This window comes from Sceloporus occidentalis, unplaced genomic scaffold (assembly GCF_023333645.1).
Source record: "Sceloporus occidentalis isolate IW3139 unplaced genomic scaffold, rSceOcc1.0.p SCAF_5, whole genome shotgun sequence".
NCBI lineage: Eukaryota > Metazoa > Chordata > Lepidosauria > Squamata > Phrynosomatidae > Sceloporus > Sceloporus occidentalis.
In genome coordinates, this window is record NW_028316985.1 from 89,843,948 (window position 1) to 89,858,333 (window position 14,386).

At 40.4% G+C, this 14,386-nt stretch overlaps 1 protein-coding gene across 3 annotated transcripts in view; it reads right to left on the bottom strand.

Moving 5' to 3' along the window:
- The window catches only part of ANAPC4 (anaphase promoting complex subunit 4), a 39,070-nt gene extending 25,520 nt beyond the window's left edge, over positions 1–13,550 (bottom strand). For all 3 annotated transcript variants that reach the window (XM_089524707.1, XM_089524705.1, XM_089524708.1), the window contains exons 1-11: positions 13,504–13,550; positions 10,865–10,993; positions 9,903–10,008; positions 9,200–9,332; positions 8,659–8,733; positions 7,801–7,827; positions 7,659–7,703; positions 5,751–5,835; positions 2,080–2,190; positions 639–722; positions 125–211 (exon numbers count right to left, since the gene is read on the bottom strand). In XM_089524707.1, coding sequence (XP_089380833.1) covers positions 125–211; positions 639–722; positions 2,080–2,190; positions 5,751–5,835; positions 7,659–7,703; positions 7,801–7,827; positions 8,659–8,733; positions 9,200–9,332; positions 9,903–10,008; positions 10,865–10,972 — 861 coding nt within the window. In that variant the 5' untranslated portion in view covers positions 10,973–10,993; positions 13,504–13,550. The remainder of the gene's footprint in view (positions 1–124; positions 212–638; positions 723–2,079; positions 2,191–5,750; positions 5,836–7,658; positions 7,704–7,800; positions 7,828–8,658; positions 8,734–9,199; positions 9,333–9,902; positions 10,009–10,864; positions 10,994–13,503) is intronic.
- Positions 13,551–14,386: the final 836 nt, after the last annotated feature.

Sequence of the window (14,386 nt, forward strand, 5' to 3'; positions counted from 1 at the left end):
CTATTTTTAAACACAGGATCAACAACTGTGCCAATAACCTGGCTCCTGTTCCTAATATGGGTAAGACTCACTGTGTGCAGCTTTTGCAACAGCTACATTTGAAATGAAAACATTTTGACAATACCTGTACAAATTTGGTTAGCCGTGAATCCATTTGCATCAATATTTCTTCCCAAGCTTCACACATACATGTCAGAGAAAGCTTTATGTACTACTTACAAACAGAGAAAAACAAAAAATTATTTTCTCATCATAATGGGAACCAAAGCCATTTTTACAGAAAGATCTTAATAAATAAAATCAATCAGTATTTATATACAGTTTTCACACACAGTTGTAATACCACCACCATCAAACAAGATAAAAAGATTTCAGAATGAAATTTCAAATAACATAAATCCAGGATTACCATATTTTAAAATCTGTCTCTGATTCCAAATTCCATCCAGGAAAAAAACCCACACCATACTGACAGCTTGAACCCCATTACATGGAAGTATCTTAATTTCAATTAAATTTACTTCAATGTAAGGCGCTGGGCTCTACAAAAAAGGAGCACTTTTTCTGCAAATGATTTGATCTAGAGCACAACCTATTCCTGGGTCAATATGAAGAAGGGGATCATTTGAAGACCATACCTGCAGAAGAGTTGAAATATGTGTAAATTTCCGAGCCATCCGAGTCACTTCTGGTAAATAGGTGGATAACAGACTTGCGTCCAACTGTATCAGAGAACAGAGTTGTGATCAATGGATATAACATGTTCAGCACAGATATCTAGAGTAACAAGGAAGGATGAGTAAATATAACTATGGCTCTGTTCAGTATCCATGTGCATCAAATGTGCAAAGGGGCTACTGAAAATGTCAGACTGACTCCCCACTCAATGCCAACTGAGGCACTTATCATGGCTGACTGACGTACAAGTAGTATCAGCAAATATGTGTGTGCATATGGCTAAATTGCCACAAAAGACAGGAATCCTGATTAATTAGGGTTACCACCCCCAGAGTGGAAGCTTTGTGGATAATATGTTCTCCAAAGGTGTGATCAACATGCTCTAATATTAATGGAGAGGAGCTAGCCCACCATTTCTATCATATTTGTGGCAGCTATCAGTACTGCACAATTAAATTACAATTAAAATCTTATTTCCTTGCTCCTTAGAATTATAAATATTTCACTTGGGTTTCCCAAAACTGCATCTCTGCAAAATGCTTTTGAGAAATCTTTTTCTTAGAAAAATTGTATTACATACATTTAACATTTAATTCTTTAGAATTATTAGTCTGTGTCAGTAGTGTAATCACATATTTGAAATAATTTCAGTGAACAGTTAAGCAAATTATTCTCAACTGGTCAGCAAATGCTTGTAATATGCAAAGCTGGAGCACATTTTTTTCCTAGGGAGAGGTTGAAGAGGTTGGAAGTTTTAAATTTTATGAGGAAATGCAACTTTGCTTGCAAAAAATGTTAGTTGTATGGAACTGATCAGTGATAAATGTTCCTTTAACATAATACTAAACCTCAGAGATGTCAAGAGAAATTGACAATAAATTCAGAAGCACACTAACATTTGGCCTCATTTGCCACAGAGTGAATTTTTAAAAGGGCTGTTGTGATGGCTGCTTCTTTAGAAAGTTCACACACATTTGTATCGTTTATATTAATGAATGCAGCTAACCAGAACATTTATGTAATCATTATATTTCTCATTATCAGACACTTGGGGGAAACCAGCATTTCATAATGTTTTGTTTTTTGGATCACACTTCCCAGAATCCATAGTCAGGACACCAATGCTAACTTAGAGGTTGTTTAAAACAGACAGAGAGAGAGAGCTATTCTTAACTCTGGAGAAACCGAAAGAATTGTTATTTTGCCCTCTGCTGACCTTCCCAGAAGCAACCGGTCAGGTATTATAAAGCCAGAATGTTGTGATCTTAACCAGTGAGGTGAACCTTAAGTTTGTTGTTCAGACAGATTGCAACATACTCACTGAAGAAATGAAGCAACTGAGACTTATCTCCCTCACCCTCCAAAAAAATTGCTGCTGAGTTTCCCTGCAGTTTTACTCACTTGGAAATAGGTTATTTCTGGCTCACTCTCTGGAGAAACCTCTGCTTTTGTAATAACTGATAGTGATTTCAAGTCACTGGACAAGGACAGTGCAAGACATGAGCCAATCACCTGCAAAAATCCATGGTACATATTAGAAACCAATGTATAGTCTTTAGGTACAAACTATGTTGCACGTGATCATTCTATCCATTTCCTCCCTCCCTGTTTCAAAAGTGAGGCTGTATTCAAAACACAATTCTATGAATTTCTATGCAAAGCAATCCTCAGCACTGTCACTGGAGTTTTCTTCTGACTAAAAGAGTGAATAGGATTACAGTTTCTGCATGTACACTAAAACCTGTTCAAAATAGTAAATATAAGTCATAACATAAATATAATAATAATAATAATTTTTATTTCTACCCCACCTTTCCATAAAAAATTATCAAGGCGGCTTACAAAAGTTAAAAACATTACAATACAAGATAAAACAAGACAATATGAAGTTAAAAACATAGCTACAAGAGATAAGAACAGGAATCAATAAATTACATATATCAAGGCAAGAAAGGGAAAAATCAATTTACAATGGTCCGGGGTCAAAAAAGGAAGGGGACAGGGGCAGAAAAAACAATTAACTAAGGTGGGAAGGCCAACCGAAATAAATGGGTTTTTAGATTTTTCTTAAAAGAAGCCAATGAAGCGGCGGAGCGGAGCTCTACAGGGAGCTTATTCCAAAGGGAAGGGGCAGCGATGGCAAAAGCCCTCTGTGAGGTCCTCACAAAGTGTGACCTAGAGACCTCCAACAGATTTGTCCCGGATGTACGAAGAGTGCGGGGTGGATTATATGGGGAGAGGCGGTCCTCCAAGTACCCTGGGCCCAAGCCATTTAGGGCTTTATAGGTCAAAAACAACACCTTGTATTGAGCTCAGAAGCAAATGGGCAGCCAGTGAAGATCTTTTAAAATAGGTGTTATGTGGTCCGACCTGGAACTGCCAGCGACCAACCTAGCTGCCATATTCTGCACCATTTGTAGCTTCCGGGTTTGGTACAAGGGTTGCCCCATGTAGAGCGCATTGCAGAAATCCAATCGCGAGGTTACCAAAGCATGTACAACAGTTTCAAGGTCCCCGCGGTTCAGGTAGGGACGCAGCTGGCGTATCAGCCGAAGTTGATAACAAGCACTCTTGACCGTCGCATCCACCTGAGATGTTAGCTGGAGCGATGAATCAAGAAGCACTCCCAAGCTGCGCACCGAGTCCTTCAAGGGGAGCGTGACCCCATTCAGGACCGGGTGACAGATCTCACCACCCGAAACTGGGGAACCTATCACCAGTACTTCCGTTTTCCCTGGATTCACACTGAGTTTGTTCTCCCTCATCCAGCCCATTACCGACGCCAAGCAAGCATCTAGAGGAGAGATGCCGTCCTTAGTTACTGCATCAGTCGGAGACACAGAGAAGACTATTTGGGTGTCATCAGCGTACTGATAACACCGCGGCCCGTGTCTCCGGATGATCTCTCCCAGCGGTTTCATGTAAATGTTGAATAGCATAGGGGACAAAATTGCTCCCTGAGGGACACCAGATGTAAGGGCCCTCTTATCGGAGCGACAGTCCCCCAGCTCCACCATCTGGAATCTGCCCGAAGATAGGACCGGAACCACTGCAAAGCAGTGCCCCCGATACCCAACTCTCTCAGGCGTTCCAGAAGGATACCATGGTCGATGGTATCGAAAGCCGCTGAGATGTCCAAAAGCACCAACAGGGACACGCTACCCCTGTCCATGCCCAGACGGAGATCATCAACTAAGGCGACCATGGCAGTCTCAACTCCATAGCCCGCCCGGAAGCCGGTTTGAAATGGGTCCAGAAAATCGGTGTCATCCAAGATCGATTGAAGCTGAAGAGCGACTGCTCTCTCGATCACCTTCCCCAAAAAAGGTAGCAGCGAGATGGGCCGATAATTGTTGTGAATCAGGGGGTCTAAGGAGGGCTTTTTTAGTAGGGGTTTAACCACTGCTAATTTTAATTTGGATGGAAACAAGCCCTCTCTTAGAGATGTATTAATGATGAGATGCAGAAGTGTTAACACTGTATCTCCCCCCTGAGCTGCCAGCCATGAGGGACAGGGATCAAGGGAGCAGGTCGTCTTCCTAACACTTCGAAGGATCTTGTCCACTTCCTCGATACTAACAAACTCAAAGTGATCCAGTATAACAGGGGCCACGGATGCTTCGGACACCTCTCCTACAGGATCTGCATGAGTCATAAACAGGATCAAAAACCATAGCCACCATAAAAGAATAAGGAAGCAAGACAAGCAAAATCCTTAGTGAGTCAAATCGCCATATGATGCCAGCTTAGCAGATAAGCTTGAGCATACGCGCTCAAGCTGCAGGGCGCGCGCGGGGTGGAAGGGGTGGCGCATCCCATTCAATTGAATGGGCGTGCACGCCTGTTGCGCCCCACGCGCCACCGTGCCACCACATACGAGCCCCATTGTTTACAATGGGGCTTGAGCATAGGTGGAATTCGCCTTATGAGGAGGGATCCGGAACGGATCCCCGCGTAAGGCGAGGGCCCACTGTATTTGTCAAACAGGGCATAAAGCCAGGGTCCTAGTAAATGGGTTTCAAAGAAAAATCTGGATTCTCTATATCCAAACCTTGCTTTGTGTGATACAAAAGAGCTGTATTAACAATAATAATTCAAAAAAACTGTCAAGAATTAAGGGACACTTAGCTTTAGAAATATTGTACAGAACAGACTTTGGTGTTAACAAAATCCTGCATAAAGGCTTGAAATGCAAAACAAAATCAGAACTTTTCTATACAGAAAGCCTGACACAGCCTGTGCCATTAGATGTGGGAAAAAAGGGGAATTGTATTTAAATGATAGTAAATTATGTTTTAAAATCGGTTCAGTTTTCTTGTGCTATGACTGACTCTCTTCATCAAAGCTCTGTATTGAAATTTGTTTTCTAAACTGCAAAACATTCTAAGTCTTGATTGAAAAATAATTTACTATGTGTCTATACACTCGTACAAGGTGGGCAACTGCGAAGAGGGAGAGAGTCAATTTTTGCTCCATCCCATATGGGCTGCACCAAACCCCCATTTATTTTTCTGGGCAATTTTTCACCCCATAATACATTCAATATGCTACAAAATGCAACCATTTTGCTCCACCAACCTCTCATATACCTTCAAACCAAGCCTGCAACCCCCCCCAAAAAATTAGCAAAATTGAAACAAGAATTGAGGAAGCAATTTCCATCTAACTGGAGGTTTCTGGCATGTTTCTAAGGTAGTTGGGGGAGGCTTAGGAGAGCAAAACTGCTCCCTTTTCATGTTTTGATCCATGGGGGGAGAGGAGGGGTTGTCTGGAATTGGGGTTTTTCTTTGGAAAATTAGGGGGTCTCAGCACTTTGGGGCCCCAAGGACCACACTTAGCGCACCCCTCCTCTAGTATATTACAGCATCTGCCCAGGAGTGATGCTTGGTCTGAACAGAGGCAGACATGCTGTTAACTGGCCAGCCTGGAGCTGCCAAAACACAGAGAAGGTGCATTTTCATAAGAACCTGGACTAAGGCATAATCTACCACAGCAGGTAAATTATGAACCTCTCTCGGGAGGTCATTCCTACCCATGCTGAACATATCATAAGTATTAAAAGATCTATATACCCCTGTTACTGTGGCGATCTTATACATTCCGTAAGCGTAGATCTCAATAAATCCATTGTTGCCTCCAAGCACCAGAGCATTCAGCCTATTTTTAAAAAGAGAAAAAAGAAATATGAATTCACTGTACTTAAGAAACAGAGCTATGCTACACATTTCTCCTGCATCTTTCCTTAAAATTTTTATATATGACTCAACCCTAAACCTGGCTTAGGTCATTTTACGAGTTCAAAATACATTGTGAAATAAAATATAAATCAACTGGAAAATAAAACCACCAACAGTAAGTAATAACATTTTGTAACACTTTAAATACTTTAGATTCTTGGGAAAAATTAGGCACCAAATTAAACAAAATTGGCACCAAATAGAAAAAAATCCTGATGCTAGGCAAGACTCCCTAAGGGAAGGACTCCATAGAATGTGTCAAACCAGAAAAGGTTCTACTTTCACTCTCTTTGGATGTCAGACAGTGAAACAACATCCACTGAAGCACCAACCTCCCTCTCCTGAGATATTTGGGGAGGGGGGTTGGGGGGATTATGGTAATTTGTCTTCTCTTTCATCTCAATTACCTTGGGGCCTTTAAAAAGCTGCCCTAGCTCATGTGAGAAGATGTGTGATATGAGCTCAGAGACTGAATTTGTTGTGCTTAGTAACAGAAACATTTGTCAGTAAGTGCTGGATCTTCCAGTTACTCAGAGAGACCACAAAGGTGGGTACTAAACCTGCTATCTGACTTTAATGACTGGACACACACACACACAGTGAAAGGGATAATAACCAGGAACAGGACATCACACTGGAAAAGCACAGCAGTTTTTATTATGTCCTGTCCAAATCTAATGTTACGCCTCTCATAACACTATTGGGTTTGATGCATAGGTCAATTTCATTTTGCATTGTTGTTGTTGTTTACTGCCTTCCCATCGATCTCGACCCATGGCGACCCTATGGCTGAGACATCTCCAAGCCCCCCTGTCATCTCCTGCGCTGCCCAATTCTTGCAAACTCATATTCGTGGTCTCTATAATTAAGTCCATCCATCTAGCATGTGGCCTTCCTCTCTTACTACTTCCCTCTACTTTTCCAAACATAATGTCTTTTCCAACAATTCATTTCATTCTACATAACAGTGCATAATCTGAGCAGACCACAATTAAAAGTTGTATTAAACAAAATGCTGCTGATGTCCACTTCTCTAACAACTACAAAGACAATTGATCCTTTCCAGCTCTCTTGTTAAACTGTCAAGAAACTAATCACTACAGGGTTAGTCACTTGTTTTTATCCAACTGATTAAACTTAGAGGAGCATGTACACATCATATTAAGTCAACATCAGTTTGGTGCCCCTTTGAAGAAAGTGAAAGAATATTTGAATTGCAATGAATGAATGCTACAAACAACAGCCCTACCCCTTCTGGTTTCTTCACTAGCAACTGGTATTCCAATTTATACTGCCTCTGAGTCTGGAGAGTTTGGAGCATTTAGCTATCATGACCAAGGGCTCTTGATGGACCTCTCCTTCACATTATCTAGCCCCCTTTTAAAGCCACCAAGGCCCTTAACACATTCCATGCATGTTATATATTGGATGGTATCTGCCAAGTCCCATGAGAAGGGAGTCAAACAAGAAAATGATAGCTTGAGATTCAGATTTAGGGGCATTATTTTTGTTTCTTCTTACAGCAACTAACACATCAGAATCAGAACAAGTACTTTTTTAAAAAAGGCAGTCTCATCAATTCAAAATTGCTTTCTGCTGATTTGATCAAATAATGTTTTACCTGATCAATCTACCAAGTATAGTTTGCTGAACTGCTTTATATGCACCATAAATCCAAACTATTTTCTCTTCCCACTTCCTGTATCTACAAATAAGCCAATGGTATCATTAAAAACCATTTACCTGACATCACCCATGAGTTTCATAATCTCATCTGATTTTTCTTCACTAAAAAAAATAATATTAACATATCAGTTGCAACATACTTACTCTCAAAAATGCATAATAAATAAATAAAAAGAAAGAATCAGAAAAAGAGTTGTACCTGAAAATTTTTGCAGTGGTACTATAGCTATAATTTAAAAAGAAGAAAAGTCAAGCACATTCAGTGATATCTCCTTGGTAAAAGCACACTGTACATTTATGTAAATAATAACCAAAAATCATTTTAAATATTTGGCACAAAGCATACAGGCAGTATCATCAAAAGGATATGGAAATCAAGCTATGAAAATGCTCCAGTAATGAAATATTTCCCCTACCACACACTACCTCATGGAAATCAAGCCCCAGATGACAGGCAGAATAGAATGAAGCGTTTACAACTACATAAGGGCTTTATCTCAGTGATAGGACACAAGCTTAGCATACAGAAGGCCGCTGCAATCTCCAGGTACAGTTTATAGGTACTGGAATCCAACCAGCACAGAAAATGCTAAGCTGAATTGACCAATAGATATTGCTTCAATATAATGCAGTTTCTTATGTTCTTACACTCTTGTCAGCCTGAGGTGCCTAACAAAAGTAGTTGAAATAGTAAAGCTTAAACAAATGGTCTCAGAAGCAAACCCCAGTCACTTTAATGGGGCTTATGCCCTGGTGTGTGGCTTGCAATCCAGTGCACAGCGACGTGATCTAGCTCATTAGAACTGACCTGTGAATAGACAGGATGAGAGAATGCACTTTGAAAATAATCTAAAAATAAGTAGGAGACATCAGGCATTGAAAGCACATCTCAAATTCCCAATATAAACTACAGAAACTACCCCAGAAACTACCTTGACTTAACTTCTCAGTGCTTGCAAGAACAAATAGGCTTGCCATACTTGTTTTGGTACCTCAAGGCCATTACTAAGAGATCTGCTGAATCCTAGGTAATAAGCCTAGATAACATGACACTCACTTCTTTGGCAAGGCAGGCAGTTTAGGAAGAAGAAGGTTGGATTCATCTTCAGCATTATAAAATGAAGTTAGGACACTGAAATGAAAGAAGAGACTATTAATTTTACTGTCATTAATTCTAAAAATAAAATTTCATGTGAAAGGAATGGTTGAAACACAATAGTATATACTGTGTTGTATTGGAAGATGAGTCCAATATGTTTTGTTGTCCAAGGCAAAGCAGAAAAAAGGCAAACTTTTACCTCCAAGTCAATGTACACAGTACCTAAAACTACAGCATGGTGCCTCATGATATATGAAGCAGAAAATCCCACAAGCATCTCCCCCGCTCCTTGATCCAAGAATCACACAAAAAAGAATAACAACTGAAATAACTTAAAATGTGCAGCCCTTTCACATAACCAAAAATACGTCATGTGAGTGAAGTACCCCCCTCTGGCTAATGGCAGGGTTGGCCCTGCTGCTTGGGTCATCTGGAAGGAATTCCTATCACGCAGGTTACTAGATGAGTGCTCATAAATAAGCTTTTGTCTCATACCTACCTGCTTTCTTCTGTAACTTCCATCCAGTGCATATAAGTAATAGGAGAAGCCACTGAGAAAGAATGCAAGCTCTCTGGTTTCTCCACATCACACAGGATGACTCTCTTAGTATCAGCAAGTCCGAAAGCCAAAACTACAGAAGGAAACAAAAAACATCACAATATACAATGCAAACAAGACAGCCACTTCAACATACTTCAACTAAAGAAAACAACAGACTTTACAAATAATTGGAATATTCATTTCCAATGTAAAATATGTTCTATAATATATATATAAATGTAGTCTGGACTCCTAGCCAAATCAATTAGTCCAATGGTTCTAAAATTTACACATCTGTTGAGTTAAATATTAAATTTACTTAAAAAGAACTGTTTAATTTGAACAATGTTATTTTCTTATAAAATGTTAAAATATGAATATACATGAATATACAAATGAAAATAAGCACACTAAGCAAACAAAACATTTTTATTCATAAATTATGTCAAGTGGGGAGGCACAATATTCTCATGTAAGCATGAAGGGGTAAAAAGTTTGAGAATCATTGCATTAGCCATAACTTTTAGTACCAAACTAAAGTTTTTTTTTAAAGCTTGGCAAGCAGGATGAGTCTTTCAGAGTGAAAGGCTGATATGTTCTTTAAGATTAGTAATCACTTTAAATATAAGGCATAAGATAAATCATCTTTTTTATACTTTACTTTTGCCATCTGGTCTCCAGGCAAGGGCTGTCACTTCTTTCCCTGTACTGTCACTTGGTGGCAGACTCCAGACTCGCTGAAAGTTTGCTAGCCGGTGAAGTAAAACCTAGGAAGATGTTGGTGAAAGGGGTAGAAAGATTAAATCCTCCTATCTCCAGCTGAAAGCAATTTTGTAGAACACATAATGGGGTGGGATGGATGCAATATGATTCTAATGCAGCCATCATTTTGCAACCATCATTTGTCCCAAAAATACATGTAAAGAGGGTTATGGCAAGATAAGAAACATAATTAAATTTCTTAGGCATAAAGCAATAAAAATGTAATAACGTAAGCAAGATTTTGTCCTAGAAAATCATGGCAACATGCTGAATTATAGTGAAATTCACCTCAAATAAATAAGAAGTAATTAATTTGTTGCATTCATGCCCATCTGACTCTAAAGAGATCACAGGACTGCCCCACAGTCCCTCCACCTGGCACAGAGAGAACCCCAGTTCAGCTTAAATTTCAGCAAGGTTGCAGCACTGTGTATTTTTACACCACACTGTAGGCTTGTCACAGTAGCGTCAACCAAAATCATCCTCATTTCAATCATTCTCTTCTGGCCTCTGAGTCCAGTTTAATTTATTAGTTAGGGTTTGCTTCTTCTACCCTATGCAGATATCTTCTGCCACAATAGCATACAAATCACGGCAGTGAGGGTCTCCACTCAAACAGCTGATCACACAGTGACCCCATTTCTACAATTTTTCTTCTACCCTTATATTTTAACAACAATTATTATTACACATCAAATACAGTTACTCTCTATAACATCAGTATGTCATGTTATATCTGCTGAGGAAGTTTAGAGAAATCAAATAATTTCACATGCAACAAAATCACAGAAAGCAGGCCCAAAGCTTTTCAGCATCCCGTCTTTTCTAACTCCTCTCTTCAGCATTATTCCCTTTCCTTACCTCTCCAACTTTGTTTGCAAGGGCAATCAGATCCCTCTTGGGAGACCAGGCCATAAAAATGACCTCTTGGGGTAGTTGCTTCTCCCCAACCTGCCGGAAAGCAGGCATGGCTGCAGATGTAGCTACTCCCTAAAACCAAAAGATATAGAGCAGGATGGGGTTACCTCCAAATTCTCTTCTCAAACACATTACATTTACAAACATGCCAAAATAGCTGTACATTTAAAGCTAGCTTTTTATTGAGAACCATGAAGAGGAATATAATATTCAACTTTCCTCTTAACTGGACTTTACATAATGAGAGTTTGATGGAACATTAAGCAATCTGAATATGCATCTGAAGTTCCCTTCTGTTATCTGCTAGCCACCAAAGGTCCTCGCCCTTGGCTCCTCAAATTTCATATATCTCCAATATTTTGGACGACTGGCCTAAATCTTACTGTCAGCCCAAATTGAATCAATTGTATTTACCTACAAGTTTACTTACCACTTGGCAGCTGATTCAATGGATCATTTGTAGATTAGGCTACAAATCAGCCAGTGTGTGTGTGTGTGTGTGTGTGTGTGTGTGTGTGTTCCTTGAAGACACATGTCAATTTACAGCAATCCTATGAATAACACATAGTTTTCTTAGGCAAGGAATAATCAGTAGCAGTTTTTCATGGTCCTATTCTGCAATATAGCCTACAGCACTTGGTGCAGGTTCCATATCCTTGTCTGCTGCCTGTCTTAACAGAACAGCAGATGACAAGACATTGCTTAAACCTCTCCCTTCAGCCTTCAGGTCAGAATTGTTCTTGGCTACTTTTCTCCCCATGGGGAAGAGATGGAAAAACAGATAGTGAAGGAATAGCATTCTGAGTGGATAAACAAAGAAGCTGAAGAACCCCTTCCCACTCCATTCAAAACAAGTAGTCCAGTCTCTAGGGGAGAAGAGACAAGACATGAAACCATGTGTCATGTCTTGCTTTGTTCTAAGCACCAGTGGAGGACTTAATGTTTGCACCGAAGGTCAATTCATGTGAGCAGCCTTACATCTAAAACTGAAAAACAAAAATAACAGCAGGAATTATTTCTATTATCTTTCCCCTTGACCTCAGGGAAGAATACAGTGCATTGCAATCTGCTTTGAATCCTCCTTTCAAGTCTCATCACATAAAAACCATGCTCAGGCATTCACCTGAACATATGTGTGCTAAAATTGTGTAGCTGAAAGGGATATGCATCTAAGTCCTATCCTTTGAGTGTTATGTATTGAGAGTGACAGACTAAAAAGGGGTTCTAAGCACATAAGCTGAATATGTTTAGCAGCCTCCCATTAAGTCAGAAACTCGGGAATCGCATATACTGCAGCCAGAATGCTACTGACAAGATTTATTTAATATCATCCATTCAACCATAGAAACCCACTTGGTGACCTTCGCCAAATCATACTCTCTCAGCCTCAAGGGAAGGCAACGCAAAACCCCTCTGAACAAATTTTGCCAGAAAAATAAATGTGCTTAATATCAGACAGATTTGGCAGGGCAATTTCCTGCCTCTTCCATCAATAGCATGAATAGTGCATGCTAGGTGTGCATATATTCAGTTACAAGACTGCGTTGCTCACTATGGATAGGATGCCTAGTTATTTTGTGGGAGAAACTAAACATTTGTGAGCAACATGAGCCACGATTCTGTCAAACACTTAGGCGGCACTGGAAGCATTACAACAGTGGCACTTTTGCAGAAATGTCACATCAGGCTAGGAGCTAGTCATCTGCTTATTCAGAGCATCCTTGCCTCCATCATATGTGTAATATTTTCAAAATGACCCTCCATTTCTAACACTCTAACAGAAACAAAACCTTTCAGCTTGAACTCTTGAAGGTTTCAGGATATAGAACTAAACTTCAACATGAGACCAGCAGTACCTGGTGAAGCGTTGCTTGTCGTGAATCAAATAAAATCAGTGTGGCGCAGCGGTTTGTGTGTCAGGCTATGACTGTGGAGACCTGGGTTGGATTCCCTGCTTGGGCACAAAAACCCACTGGGTGACCTTGGGCAAGTCACATGCTCTCAGCCTCAAAGGATGGCCATGAAGAAACTTGCAAAGAACACTCCACGGTAGGTTCGCCTTAGAGTTGCCATAAGTCAGAAATGACTTAAATGCACACAACACACATACATATTTCTTTTAAAAGGTCCATTGTGTCCTCTATTTCTTTCAATGTGCAAAGGGATCTTGTATTTCCTTTGAGACTCACTGGAAGAAAAAAGATGGGAGCATGAGCTTTCCTAGACCTGAGGTCTAGGAAAGCTCATGCTCCCAGCTTCTTTCTTCCAGTGAGTCTCAAAGAGGCTACAAGATCCCTTTGCAGGCTGATTTTCCAGACTAACTGGCTATCTTTCAGATACCCCAATTCTATATGTGGGGTGTGTGTCTCTGTGTGTCTTTTTTGCCTTCAGCTATGATATGGTGCCCATTCAACAGGAGAAGCTTTGCCTCATTTCCCATGCTAGGGCAGCATCTCTTGCTGAAATCCTATTACTGAGAAGCAGCACAAAACCCACACACTTCCCACTCTTTCCCCCTGGTTAGCCTTCCTTTTAGTGCACCCACTCCTCCTCCTCTGATGGAAACAAGCCCAGATCCAGACCTGCTCCTTCCAGCACCTCCTTCCTCCTCTTTCTCTGCAAAGCAAGGAAACCCAGCTCCACTTCCTTCTCTGGCTTTTGGAAAGAGCATTAGTATCCAGTGCTTCCTGTGAGACATATTTGTGTTGCACCATCTAGTGGCCTAAAGGCCAACAGTGTGCATCCATACAAAGTTTGCCACCCAAAAGGCCCAGATCTCTTTCTCTGGCTGCATCTGCACTGCAGACATAACCCAGCTTGACACCGCTTTAAGCATCATGCTGTGGAATTTTGGGATCTGTAGTTTGGTGAGCCATTCAGCTTTCCCTGTCAAAGCACTCCGGTGCCCTCAGCAAACTATAGATCCCAGGAGTCCATAGCACTGTGCCATGGTGGTTAAAGTGCCGTCAAACCGTATTGTTTCTACAGAACAGATGCAGTCTGAGCAGCATTTAGGATGCTGTAGAAAAACATTAGTTTTGATTTGTTGATTTTAAATAATCTGATTATTCTGTACAGCACTGTGCAAATTTACAGGGCTTTATAAATAAAGTTTAATGACAATAATAATAATAAATGCAGCTCACCACTTTAAATGCTGTGGCTCCATCCTAGGAAATCCTAGGATTTATTTTTATTTTAGTAGTTTTACAAGTTCTTTAGCCTTCTCTGCCAAAGAGTGCTGGTGCCTCACAAAACTACAAACTCCAGAAATCCATAGCATTGAGCCACGGAAGTTAAAGTGGTGTCAGTAAGCTGAGGACTTCATGTCTGCCAGGACAGCCATGGGTCTATCTCAAGACATATCTGGTCCCACTCATGTTGCTGGACACACAGTGATTCCCAAACTTTGGTCTTCCATATGTTTTTCACTTCACCTCCCAGAATTCCTGATTGTTAGCCAAG